The sequence below is a fragment of the Mauremys reevesii genome, linkage group 6 (assembly GCF_016161935.1).
Source record: "Mauremys reevesii isolate NIE-2019 linkage group 6, ASM1616193v1, whole genome shotgun sequence".
Lineage (NCBI taxonomy): Eukaryota > Metazoa > Chordata > Testudines > Geoemydidae > Mauremys > Mauremys reevesii.
In genome coordinates, this window is record NC_052628.1 from 47,743,275 (window position 1) to 47,757,474 (window position 14,200).

The 14,200-nt window shown below is 42.9% G+C and overlaps 1 protein-coding gene across 7 annotated transcripts in view; it reads right to left on the minus strand.

Annotated features, from left to right (window-relative positions):
- Positions 1-14,200, minus strand: part of BDP1 (B double prime 1, subunit of RNA polymerase III transcription initiation factor IIIB) — a 91,853-nt gene that overhangs the window by 72,112 nt on the left and 5,541 nt on the right. For 6 of the 7 annotated variants that reach the window (XM_039545314.1, XM_039545313.1, XM_039545311.1 and 3 more), the window contains exons 2-7: positions 7,621-8,176; positions 6,297-6,406; positions 4,648-4,707; positions 3,910-4,050; positions 2,431-2,564; positions 213-307 (exon numbers count right to left, since the gene is read on the minus strand). In XM_039545314.1, the coding sequence (XP_039401248.1) occupies positions 213-307; positions 2,431-2,564; positions 3,910-4,050; positions 4,648-4,707; positions 6,297-6,406; positions 7,621-8,088 (1,008 nt within the window). In that variant the 5' untranslated portion in view covers positions 8,089-8,176. Of the gene's footprint in view, positions 1-212; positions 308-2,430; positions 2,565-3,909; positions 4,051-4,647; positions 4,708-6,296; positions 6,407-7,620; positions 8,177-14,200 lie in introns of those variants that run through there. The other variant, XM_039545316.1, reaches the window with a different exon arrangement.

A 14,200-nucleotide genomic window follows, 5' to 3' on the forward strand; every position in this document is an offset into this window, starting at 1 on the left:
ACAGATCAAGAAGCATCTTATCCATTTCAAGCACATTACTCTGGATATTAACTATATTCTGAAAATGTACTGTTACCACAAACTTTACCCCCGAACCATGTACCATCAAAAGTTATTAATACTAAAATACTGTATAAACAGCATGCAAAAGGTTGAGAACAAAAGTAAATGCTGACAATTGCACTAGTAATATCATTCTCTGCTTTACTTACCTTAATCTCTGTTCTTGCTCTGTGAGGAAACAGCTGACCAATCAGAGAGAAGTCTGTTCCTACCATGCTAATAGCTAAAAAGAACATGTCAGTTTCTGTAACAAAAATATACATACACAAGTAAGTAATGAATGCTATCATCCTTTTTACTATATGAACCAAAATCTTTACATTTAAGAGTAAAAAAACAAAATATGTACACCCAATATATTCAGACAGAGCTAAATTCCAAACCAGACCATTATTCCAGTTCATAGTTTCACAGAGTTTAAGGCCAAAAGGGATCATCTGAACTTCTGTAAACCACAGGCCATTACATTTCACCCAGCTACCCCTGTATTCAAAGTTATTGTTATTTGAATTTGCTTTATTTTATACTTTTTCTGCTTATCGTATTGTAAAGCATCTTGATACTACTGAGGAATGCAGTATAAATGTTTATCTAGGTACTTACAGCGTCAGTGTAGCTTCTGAGCATCTAGCAACATGGAAAACATATCAAGCTAATTACTACTATAAGTGAATACATATCCAATAAGCTTTAAATTATTCACTGATTCCCCACCCTTCACAGTGGAATACACTAAACAACAGCATGCCTCCTGAAAAATATTTTCCTCATGTCATGACTTAAGAAGAAGGGAGAGATGATTCAGGTACTACTAACACTATTCACTCCAGTAAAAAGCAGTTTGGAGAAGATTTCTGCTCTAAAACTTAAACAATGTAATTTTGTTAAAAAGTAAGCTATTAAGTCAGGAAGATAAACACTGAAGTAATTAAAAATGATCATGTATCAGAAATAAAGTTCATGTTCTAAGAGCTTACTCAAAATAAGTTGCTTCTGTGGTTATCAAATGTTTCACATTCACTCCAGCTTTTAACCACCTTGAAAAATCAATTCCCTCTATGCTATGCCTTTGTGAACAGTATACTTTGAAGTTAAATAATGTATGTTCAAACCAAGAATTTAGCTTCTGCAGATCATACCATTTTTTGACTACGAATAACCACTCATTAGCACATTTGTTGAAAATATTTTTCTCCTGAGGTTTAGCTTATTTTATATGTAATTACTTACAATCACTATTGTGATTTTATAGTTGTATTTTGTACACACACAGGAGTATTGATAATACTATATTTAATTAAAAATACAGCTTTGCCCCTAACAATTTTGTTCTCTTGCATTTCACAAACATTTAGAAGGTTTCCTTCATTTACAATTAACAAGCTTATTTTTGTTTATGTATCAGTATCAATGGAGAATTAATCCTTAGGAAATATGTTATTTTAGAGTTCTCAGATTAAAAGAATACTAAGAATTGTCACATTTTAGTCTTAAATTATGCCGTGTGTTACTTTCTTAAATACCTCTATTACTACTATTATATCAGTTGTCAACAAAAAGAACAATCTAGATTTTTAAAATAAGTAAACACTAATCTCACTAATTCTGCAAACAACACTAGATCAACATTAATTCATGAATTTTAATTCTCATCTTATTCTTTATAAATGCAACCACAAAATAAAACAAAACGTATTTTTTTTACTGCTCTTTAATTTACACAGAGTAGCAATATTCCAAAGAATTCATGAGAAAATCGGGAATGAAACCACAATCTTCCACCCAAAGATTTGAGAAGTGTTCTCATACACAGTGATCTCTACCACATTATTATTTGCCGGCAAATAATAAAGGCCAAGTTCTGGTAGACCTAAGCATAGTGTCCTGCACCCACAAAACATAGGTGCACATATACACTGCAAAAAGCAGCCCGATGCACAGATTCCTCACACCATCTATTCCTAAACCATGCTGGAAGGGCTGTGTGTATAACTGCTGCCGGATTAGGAAGCACACATGATTTAATATGCAGTTTATACCACCTGGTCCCCAGTCCCATAACGACCCTCCTGTCAGAGGCACACTGGAGTGGCATTTCCACTTCTGGAGTGGCAACCAGATTCCAGCCCATTATCTCACTGGGTGCGGGGTTTCTTGAGTATCCCTATGCTCAGCACAAGCTAGAACTTTGCTCATTAAGTCCCCTATCCTACAACTATTAAATAAGTAATTAACTTTACACATGAATAGATCCATTGAGGTCAATGGGACTACTCACATGTGTAAAGTAATATATGTCTGCAAGTATCTGCAGGATCAGGGCTTAGTCTTCTACAGACTCAAAACTTGAAACTAAAATATACCTACCTTTATTTGACCACGGCTTGGTATAAAAACTTTTCCTAAAGCTGGAATAGGTAGTTGTGGAGCCACGCTCAAAGATCGGATCATTTTCTTCTACAACACATGACCCTTTTGTCCTTAAAACTTCTACAGTTAAACTGAAAATAAGAAAGCAACCCAGGATGTCAGACATCAGAAATGTCATGGGGCAATAAAAACCTAGAGAACCACAATTTGTCTGTTGAGAAACTGAGAATTAAGACTCTTTCTGCCATACTGCAAGTTCACATCAATTTAACTATGTTTCATTACCATGCCAATATCTATTATATGATTTAGAGAATATTGGGAATTGGTATTAACCTAGTTAAATTACATACAGTAGAACCTCAGAGTTATGAACAGCAGTCACACAAACTGACCAGTCAACCACACCCCTCATTTGGAACCAGAAATACACAATCAGGCAGCGGGGACCAACAACAAAAAAAGCAAATACAGTACAGTACTGCATTAAATGTAAACTACTAAAAAAATAAAGGGAAAGTTTAAAAAAGACTTGACAAGGTAAGGAAACTGTTTCTGTGCTTGTTTAATTTAATTAAGATGGTTAAAAGCAGCATTTTTCTTCTGCAGTAAAGTTTCAAAGCTGTATCAATCAACGTTCAGTTGTAAACTTTTGGAAAAAAAAACCACCACCACGTTTTGTTCAGAGTTATGAACATTTCAGAGTTACGAACAACCTCCATTCCCAAGGAGTTCATAACTCTGAGGTTCTACTGTAATTACATTCACTCTAACGTTTTAGAAATATGGAACACAAATACATTAAGTAAAATGTAGTGAAGAGTCCGAACCCCTCTGCTCCTTGTCCCCTGACCGCCCCCTCCTGGGAACCCCCACCCCTAACTGCCCGCCCCCAGACTCTACCCCCATCCAACCCCCACACTCCCTGTCTCCTGACTGCCCTGACCCCTATCCACACCCCCACCCCCTGACAGGCCTCCCAGGACTCCCACGCCTATCCAACCACCTCCTGTGCCCCATCTCCAGAACCTCCGCCCCATCCAACCGCCCCCTGCTCCCCTGACTGCCCCCCAGGACACCCTGCCCCTTATCCAACCCTCCCCACACCCACCCTTCCCATGCCGCTCAGAGCAGCAGGACTGGCAGCCCCGCTGGAGTCAGCCATGCCCCCGCGCTGCCCAGCAGGGGCTTGCAGCCCTGCCGCCCAGACCGCTGGTGGCACAGGGGCTGCAGGGGAGGAGGAACAGCAGGGGAGGGGCCAGGGGCTAGCCTCCCCGGGTGAGAGCTCAAGGGCCAGGCAGGACAGTCCTGCCACAGTTTACCCACCTCTGAACTAAATTGTAAAGTGTTATGTAAAATTATGAAGCCAGATAATGTAATTCCTGCTAACTGAGTTAACTGTTAACCACTCTGGAAACCAGACAGTAATTCATCAGACACACACAGCACAGGAGTCAGTTGCAGAATATCAATTACCTTTCTTCATCCAGAATAATTGTACCATCTTCTGCTACTTTCACTTGAGGAACTAGAAGAGGACCATCATTCTCCTCCCCTTCCTCTGGCTCAGTCTCAGCCTCCTCATCTTCATGATCAGGAGCACGTATCTCTTCTGGTCTACAATTTTGAAAGATTAACACTTCAGCACATACACACAAGTAGCAATTTTTTCTGGTTGCTATGTATCTGCTAGATTACCCCATACATTATTCAGTCACCTAGCTAAAACCCCCACAATTTTATAAATCTTCAGATTAATGTTTTATCAGTTATATTTTGATATATGAAAATGTCAATTGGCTGGATGCATGTAAAATTAACACCAAACAAATTTTAACATGTTAACTGGCTGCAACAATAACTTTCCTTGAATTACAAGTCCTCCCTGTCATAACAATGATTAAAAAACACAAATGTAACATGATAAACCTATTACCATGAACAACAAGATACTCATCACAGCTAACCTGTCTCAAGAAGTCTGAGTGAACAGATTGATTTCTACATTCTGCTCCTGGACAATTTATCTAATGACTACCATTTCTCCTCCATCTTCCCGCCATCTAAAATAATTCATTTAAAACAAAGGAATAAATTTATCACAACAGTAAGTTAAGAACCAGACAATCCCTTCTACATTACTTACACATAAAAGGTACTTCTTTTCCAACAGAAGGCATTTTGACGTTAAGTACCATAGACAAAAAGACTTACTCTCTCATTTGGACCTGTGTAGAAGTCTTCTCAGTTTTCTTTTCTTCTGCCAGCGAAGACCTATTAATGAATATTAGAGATATGACAATATTCACTGATACATAGATTTACGCTAACAGAAAAAAAAATACCCCCAAAGTCTGTTCTAAATCTGAAGGCAAAACATCTTTACTAGGGCACTCTCTTTATACCATGCTAGTGCATCATCTAATTTCACAATCTGTATATCCTGCTAAGCAACTTGAGCAACTTAAGGTTCTAGAAATGAATAGTTCAGGAGAATTAGTAATGGGATAGAGAACCTGTTGTCACTTCACATCACCTGACTTCACATCTGTCCGAATCCATTACATAACATCATAGTACTACGCTAAAATGCAATAGGGTATTTTTAGTTCGTGTTAGCAAGATCTATATAGACCCATTACCGTGGAACTTGTTAGCGTGCATTAGAAATCATATTCATGCAGTACACACTGCTGCTCCATGTAGACATACCATGAGTTCTTTGATCTCAGACCAGTTACCAGTGGACAGCTAACAGTGCCAGTGCTACCAGCACAATCGGCAACAATGTTAGCAAGGCAAGGAGAAATGCCAAACTTCCAATGGACACAGAAAATGAACCACCTACCCTACTACTCCTCAGGCTAGTCTTCCAGGTAGAGATTATATTGACAGACGTTTGTGACATTTTTGTGCCTTGCTCCACACTACACACCATTAAGGATACAATTTAGTCACAGAGGTCATGGATTCTGTGACTTCACTGGACCGCCACAACTTCGGCTTAGCTGTCAGGAGCGCAGCCAGAGCCATGCGCCCCCCCTCCATCCCCCACAGCCAGAGCTGGGGCCGTGTGCTCAACCCCTTCGGCTTCAACAGATTCCAGAGCCATTGTTGCATGTCCCCACCCCACGGCTTCAGCAGGGTTTGGAGCTGGAGCTGTACCCGCTATGACGGTGAGGCTAGAGTTGTTAGTCCCCCCGCATGGGGATCCAGGTGTCATTCCTTTCCCTCCCCACCCAGCCCTCTCCCCCCTCATTATTTTTAGTAAAAGTCATGGACAGATTGGGGCTCCCATAAATTTTTGTTTATTGCTCACGACTTGTCCATGACTTTTACTAAAAATAACTGTGACAAAATCTTAACCTTACTTATGATATGTGGAACACACATACTCCAAATTGATACAATACGGTAACTACCCGCTCAAAACACACCTCCGCCATGATACCTATTAAAAGTCAGCCAACTTATGATGGCTACATTGAAGAGCAGCTAATATTTAATCTACAATTGGGAAAAATTCAAGTGTATGTTCACGTATACACACAGATTTGATTATATTATACCACACTTCACTTATTACTTGTCTATATACATTGAAATACTTCAGGGTATGGACTGTGTCTCCATATGTTTGTACAGAACTTAACATGAGACTCTAATCTCGATTGCAATACAAATACCAAGTAATAGTGATACAGCATTCAGAAGCTTACGCTGCCACTGCCCATGCTTTACCTGTTCTATGGATAAATAGGACTTCTGTATCCAGGGCTGTCAGTATAATACATTTCACAAGGATTAAATTAGTATACACAGACAAAAACAATTTACCTTTAGGAGAAGAGAACTGTACTTACTTCATAGGATTGTTTTCTGGCAGGTAGTATATCAAGTCTCTCATAGTCATTTTGGAATGATCTGGCGGAGTTTTCCCTTCAATTACTGTAGGTCTAGTTTTCCATTTTTTCTACATACCAAAGACATGTTTATTTAGCTTTTTCTTTACTCACACACATTATATAATATAAATATTTATTTTGATATATGCCCGGCCTAATTTTTCTCTAACATTATTGTAGCTTTTTTTTTTTTTTTTTTAATACAATCTACATTTCTCAAAGACATGGTCAATCTTAATTGATCTGGGTTTTCAAGAGACCTCAATGCTCTGTGTGGGTATGAGTGTGTAGACCCAGAAGTCAAGACACACTGGATGGATGGTCTAGTATCAGAGACTAAAAGGACTAATGTGTGTCAAACCAAGGAGTGTGAGACACTTTAGATGATATTTTCTCTTTGCCTAATTCAAAATAAAACAAAAGAGTGAACTTGCACAGGATTGCAACTGTTGGGTTTTCATATAAATGATTAATTCAACTTTTAAAAATGAACACTGTCAATTAAAAAATAGATAAAAGTAGTTTCAGACACTATGAATGCTCCTGAACTCCCTGCCATTTTGTGTGGCTTTTTAAAAATTCATATTGTTGTTGTTGGCAGGGAGATTAAAGACCTGTTATAGTACATGAAACCACTTTTTTTTTAATTGACTAATTTTCAAGTTGACTTATCCACCGAAAGAAAGCTGCTGCCTCTTTTCCTTCTCATATGTACCTCCTCTACTGATGTATAGAAATCTCTTACATTGTGCTGCTGAATTCAGTTTTCATTAGAATCTCATGAAGTTTAATAGTTAAGTGTTTTAACATGCCCATAAGATTGCTCAACTATAAAATGGTAGATACTGGTTAACAGAATAATAGTGACGTGAGCTGTCCAAGATAACAGAACTGAGTCAATAACAAAGCTGAATACAGAACACAAGAATCCCAACTCTCAGCCCCCGCATTGCATTTACCAATGATAAAAATACATGATAAAAATAGTAAGCATTCTGGCTGGCATGTTAGCAGGAGTGTTATTATGTCACATAAAGGTCCACTAGTAGAATCACACCACCACCACCAAATAAATAAATAAATAAATATTTTTAATACAAAAGAACATTCACTCCTGTGATAGCACAAGAGCTACTAGACCCCATCATAGGCTGCCAGCACTATGCTGTGGACATCATAGTTACCGTAGATTTCATATTGGAATTGACCCACAGGGATCAGGCAAATGTTGATCCCTTTCTTTGTGTCCTCTTTGCCCAAAATTCCCAAAGCAGGACCTTACCATCCTCTCTTTCTTAAGCTCTTCTTTGAGCATCTCTCTTAACTTCTGAGCTTTGAGGATTCTTTCACGGTCTGTGCACTTTTGTTTATCTTTTGTTAGAGGGGGTTTTGTATGTGACATTTCCTCTTGTGTGGGTCTTCCTTGGGTGGGTCTCTCCTTGAGAGGGCAGGGTGTGTTCTTCTGGAGGACTTCATCATTTTTTAGAGCAGTTACACCCACATTTGGCTCTTTGCTCACTGATTTTTTAAGTGGGGAAAACTGTGGCACTTGTGGAACAGGTGTCTTCTTTTCAGGCAGTATGGGAGACTTTGGGGAGCTTTCTATATTAATCTTCTCTGATGGATAGGATTCCTTCTGAAGTGAAGAGTTACCATTAGTAACAGACTGAGGTACTTGTTTTTGAGAAGACTTTGATACTGAACGTTGTGCAGATGGAAGTGTAACTCTGGGTTTTGCCAGATTAGGCATAGTGGATATTCGTTTTCTTCTCTGTAAAGGTGTATCTGCAGGTTTCCTAGCTTCTCCATCATCATTTGCACAACCAGTCCTTTCATCTCTGTGGAAAATTAAAACAAATATCTTACCCTGAAATCCCTTACAATGACAGTTTTGCTACTTTTAAGATTGCATTGAGGGGAGCACATCTAAAGCCTAAATATAGTACTAAAGGAAAGTGTTTTACTCTGAGAACCTTATCCAAGAACCCATACTTAACCAAACCAAGACATATTGAGTGGAGCCTCGTAAATTATGTAAAATATTGATGCTTATGTACAAAAATAACTGACCTCAAAATATTTTTAGCAATAGTGATTAACATTTAAATTAGTCAAGCTGTTTTTTGTTTCTTAATGGAATGCTCTTTACCTTCAATCTTAACACGCACTCATAGATCACCAGATAATAAAATAGTTTATGCACAAAATTAAAACTGCATAAAAATATTTAATAAACTCAGATGTAACAACAATGTTTATGATTTTTAGGTGTCAGGAAAAAGGCTTAATTTAAATTCCTCTGCAGCATTTGCAACTCAAATATTATATCACTGTGTAACTCCTTAAAACCCAGAGTGAAACTGACAAGAATTTCACTATCTATGCTAAGTGTACAAAAAGTCAGCAGCCTTTCCTAGGTGAGTACAGTGCTATTACTTTCTATAGGACGTCAATCTTGGTTTAAAATGGTCTAACACTTAAAGTTGCAAAGACAATATTCCCAACACGAACCTAGTGCAAACCAATGCACTGTTATCTTCCTAACTCTGCAGACCACTCCAGTGCCTCAACTGCTGATCATTGCTTGGTCAAGATACAGCAGAGGTGAAGCGCAAACATTTTTTTTATAATGAGGATTGTGCTTTTTTTTTTTTTTTTTGGTCAGTCCCTGGTTGTAGTTTTAACTTTCAAAGTATCAGGAGTCAAGTCTGAATAAAATAGAACTCCACAAAATGTCAGGTATATTTTTCAAGCTCCGTGGTAAAGTCATTTAGACATTTTAAAATGGACAAAGTACTAAGTGACATTTAATTATTTTAAATCTGGACTGTTTCTTTAACTCTAGGTGTAAATCCAAGAAAGTGTTGCCCATCCTAATTCATAGCTATCCACCCAAATTTTGGTACCAAAACAAAAAAAAAATCTTGTTTGCTGCTGCTGTTTTTTAATGGCCCCCCTCAATTGTCAGTGTTACACAACTAGGAGTGGTATATTTTCCTTGAGTTGTGTTCTGAAGACCTCCACCATTGATTTCAATGAGAACTGTGCAAATCAAGGTAATATCTGGTCCCAGGACAAATCATTATTATAATGGTTTTTCTTAGTATTTGCTCTAGTGTCCTAAGGTGTTACAGAAAAGCAGATATGACAACTTCCTAGGTACTACTTAAATAAAATAGTAGATTAGTAATAATAGAAAAAGATTTGCACTGATAAAAAGAAATCACTAAACTGCCAAGTACTAACTTCAACCACAAATATTAAATGTATGGCCCAATCCAGAATTGTTTTCCACCTAGGAAAACCCCTGCACCTAGGCAGGGATCAATTTATTTCAATGGAGTCTCTGCCATGTGAGGCTTATTGCAGGATTGGGGACTATAACAAAATAATAATTATGTACAAAATACATATATAGCCATTTATTTCTAAACCAAGGGCTGGCACTCGTTACATTCTTGGTTATCTTAGGCCTGGTCTACACTAGGAGTTTATGTCGAATTTAGCAGTGTTAATTCGATTTAACCGTGCAACCGTCCACACCAGGAAGCTAATTAGTTCGACCTAGAGGGCTCTTTAGTTCGAATTCGGTACTCCACCCCGACGAGGGGAGTAGCGCTAAATTCGACATGGCTATGTCGAGTTAGCCTGTGTGTGGAACGGAAATTTAGTAGAGTAGAGCTATCCTACATCACACCACTGTGTGTTGGCTGTGGGGGCGACAGCAGTCCGAGCTCAGATGTTCTGATCAGCCATACAGGAAAAGCCCCGGGAAAATTTGAATTCCTTTTCCTGTCTGGCCATTTTGAATCTCAATTCCTGGTTGGACATCGGGGCGAGCTCAGCAGCACTGGCAGCGATGCAGAGCTCTCCAGCAGAGGAGTCCATGCAATCTCAGAGTAGAAAGAGGGCCCCAGCATGGACTGACCGGGAAGTCTTGGATCTGATCACTGTGTGGGGCGATGAGTCTGTGCTTTCGGAGCTGCGCTCCAAAAAACGGAATGCAAAGACCTACGAGAAGGTCTCCAAAGCCATGGCACTCAGAGGATACAGCCGGGATGCAACGCAGTGCCGCGTGAAAATCAAGGACCTGAGACAAGGCTACCAAAAAATCAAAGCGGCAAACGGACGCTCCGGAGCCCAGCCCCAGACATGCCGCTTCTACGAGGCACTGCATGCCATTCTCGGTGGGTCTGCCACCAATGCCCCACCAGTGACCGTGGACTCTGAGGATGGGATAGTGTCGACGGGCAGTTTCTCGGCGATGTTCGCGGATGGGGAAGATGAGGAAGGGTTTGTGGAGGACGAGGCAGGCGACAGCGCTTACAATACTGCTTTCCCCGACAGCCAGGATCTCTTCATCAGCCTCACAGAGATCCCCTACCAACCCTCCCCGGCCGTTAACCCGGACTCTGAATCAGGGGAAGGATCAGTCGGTAAGTGCTATAAACATGTAAACATTTATTTTTTAACAAAACAGGAATAAAAATTATATGAAAGGAAGGTCAATACATATAGGGATAGAACAGAAATCCTCTTGGGACAGTTCCACGAAGCTCTCATAGAGGTACTCGAAAAGCCTCCGCAGGAGGTTCCTGGGGAGAGGTGCCTTATTGGGTGCTCCGTGGAAGCACACTCTTCCGCGCCAGGCCATCCTCAGGTACAGTGGGAGCATTGCCTCGACGAGCATGGCAGCATAGGGCCCTGGTCTGTGCAGGGATTCACGCAGCATGCGCTCTCTGTCTCTCCTAGTGATCCGCCTCAGGGTGATCTCGCTCGGCGACTGCTGCATCTAATTAGGGGAATTACTGTAATGTTACTATTGTGAATGCTTGACTTTTCCTTTGCATAACAATGACCGTCGTTTAACAGCCACGTGGTGGAGGCTGCAGAGGGAAAGCATACAGGGATCTTTCCCGGGGACAGCCGCGAGGGGCTGGAACAGGGTCAGACTTTATGCTTTCCAGATTGCCTGCAGCAGGAGGGCACTGCTATCCATTAACTGTTAAGCAGCCTAAAGTTTACGGCTTACCAGGCCTGGCTGCTACACAGATTCTGCTATCCTGCCCCGCAAGTCTGATCTCCAGTGCAAGACCCCAGGCAATGAAAGCGAATGCTGAAAATTCGAACTTGTCCTGAGAGCACGAGATAGGTGCCCTGTATGGTCTTGTTCACAGAAACAGACTAGACTGTGTTCAGTGTTCGCAAACATGTATCTTTGCAAGGAAATCACTTCCTTTTTCCCATCACACAGCTGCGGCTCTTTCCCGAACTGCCCCGGCATCCCCCTCACAGAGGCTAGCGCAGATTAGGCGGCGAAAGAAAAAGACTCGGGATGAGATGTTTGCTGAACTGATGGCCTGCTCCAGAGCCGAGGCGGCCCAGCAGAGCCAGTGGAGGGAGAACCTCTCCCAGCAGCAGCGCTCACACAGCGAACGGAAGGACAGATGGCGTCTGGAGGACCAGCAGGCGACTCAAACGCTGCTTGGACTAATGAGGGAGCAAACGGACACGCTCAGGCGCCTTGTGAATGTTCTGCAGGACCGCAGGCAGGAGGACAGAGACCCCCTGCACTGTATCTGCAACCGCCCTCCCCCGCCACAAAGTCCTGTCCCCCCCTCACCCAAAATAACAAGAAGGAGGGGCGCTAGGGGCCGTGAAAACTGTCACTCCACCCCAGCAGAGCGCTCATGTACCAAACAGCTCTCATTCCCTAAAGTATGAGAATTGCTTCCCTTCCTGGCTCACCCAATCCAAAATCCCAATTTCATCCCCCAACTGTGTAGCTGAGTATTAAAAATAGTTTGCTGTTCATTACTGTTTCCGTCATGTTTCTTTGCAGAAGATTTTTTGTGAAGGGGATATAGGGGTTTGTTAATTGCATAGGACAGCCACCATTACCAGGGTACAGACATGGGGGCAGGATCAACAGCAGGTCACACACAGAGTGCAGTCACTAGGCACCCGGGTCACTCTGGGAGGTGTCTGCTGCCCCAGGGTCCGAGCCCCTGGCATCCACAAATGGCAAGGCAGGCTGCCCTTACCATGCCCTTCCACCCTAGCCATGAACCTCTCTGATGCCCTGAGCCCCAGCCAGAGCCATCATCCCCCTACACCTACTCACCCTTCCCACACACCCCTCACCCCTTCCTGCAAACCCACCCCTTCCTGCACACCCTCCTGTAACCGTCCTCCCCCCAGAGACCGCTGTAGGAGCAGGAGCCTGTCAGTCCTCGAGTGTAGAAGCGGTCTGTTCATCACTGCACACCCTACCCACCACAGTCTGCATCCCTGTTTCAACCCTTTAACGCAAATACGCTAGTAAAGAAAACTTTGTGAATTAAAAATGTTCCAATAACTTTATTTTTAAACGTCTGTTGGAAGTGGGGAAACCTGGTGAACGGGGTATGTAACCGCTGAAAAAAGTCAATAGTAACTGAAACAGGGGCAGGTTCAGCTTCTCTGTAAAGAGACTGGACAGTCATAGGTTACCCTGCTCTCTGAGGAACCTAGCTTTCAAAGCCTCCCGGATGCACAGCGCTTCCCGCTGGGCTCTTCTAATCGCACGGGTGTCTGGCTGAGCGTAATCAGCAGCCAGGCGATTTGCCTCAACCTCCCATCCCGCCATAAAGGTCTCCCCCTTGCTCTCACAGAGATTGTGGAGCGCACAGCAAGCTGCAATAACAATGGGGATATTGGTTTCGCTGAGATCCGAGCGAGTCAGTAAGCTCCTCCATCTCCCCTTGAGACGTCCGAAAGCACACTCCACCACCATTCTGCACTTGCTCAGCCGGTAGTTGAAGAGCTCCTTGTCACTGTCCAGGGCACCTGTATAGGGCTTCATGAGCCAGGGCATTAGCGGGTAGGCTGGGTCCCCGAGGATCACTGTAGGCATCTCCACATCCCCAACACTTATTTTGTGGTCCGGGAAGAAACTACCTTCCTGCAGGCGTCTAAACAGACAAGAGTTCCTGAAAACACGCGCGTCATGAACCTTGCCCGGCCACCCGACGTAGATGTTGGTAAAACGTCCCCTATGGTCCACCAGTGCTTGCAGCACCATTGAAAAGTAGCCCTTTCGGTTAATATACTGGCTGGCCTGGTGGGCCAGTCCCAGGATAGGGATGTGAGTCCCATCTATAGCCCCACCGCAGTTTGGGAATCCCATCGCGGCGAAGCCATCTATGATGACCTGGACATTTCCCAGGGTCACTACCTTTGAGAGCAGTAGGTCAACGATTGCGTGGGCTACTTGCATCACAGCAACCCCCACGGTAGATTTGCCCACGCCAAAGTGGTTCGCTACTGACCGGTAGCTGTCTGGCGTTGCAAGTTTCCAGAGGGCTATGGCCACTCACTTCTGCACACTCAGGGCTGCTCGCATCCGGGTGTCCTGGCGCTTCAGGGCAGGGGCCAGCAAGTCACACAGTTCAAGGAAAGTGCCCTTACGCATCCTGAAGTTTCGCAGCCACTGTGATTCATCCCAGACCTGCAGCACTATGCGGTCCCACCAGTCCGTGCTTGTTTCCCGGGCCCAGAATCGCCGTCCCATAGCATGAACGTGACCCAGTGCCACCATGATCTCCGCGGCGTGGGATCCTGTGCTTTGTGAGAGGTCTGTGCCACTCTGACACTTCATGTCCTCACCGCGCTGCTGGAGCCTCCTCGTCCGATTTCTCAGCAGCTGACTGTGGAAGAGGTGGACGATAAGGTGCGAGGAGTTGACAACGGCCATAAGTGCAGCGATGATCGCAGCGGGCTCCATGCTCGCAGTGCTGTGGCGTCCGCGCTGTCACTGACCAGAAAAGCGCGGTAACATATTTCCCGCCGGCGCTTTCAGGGAGAGAGGGCGGGAGTGACGG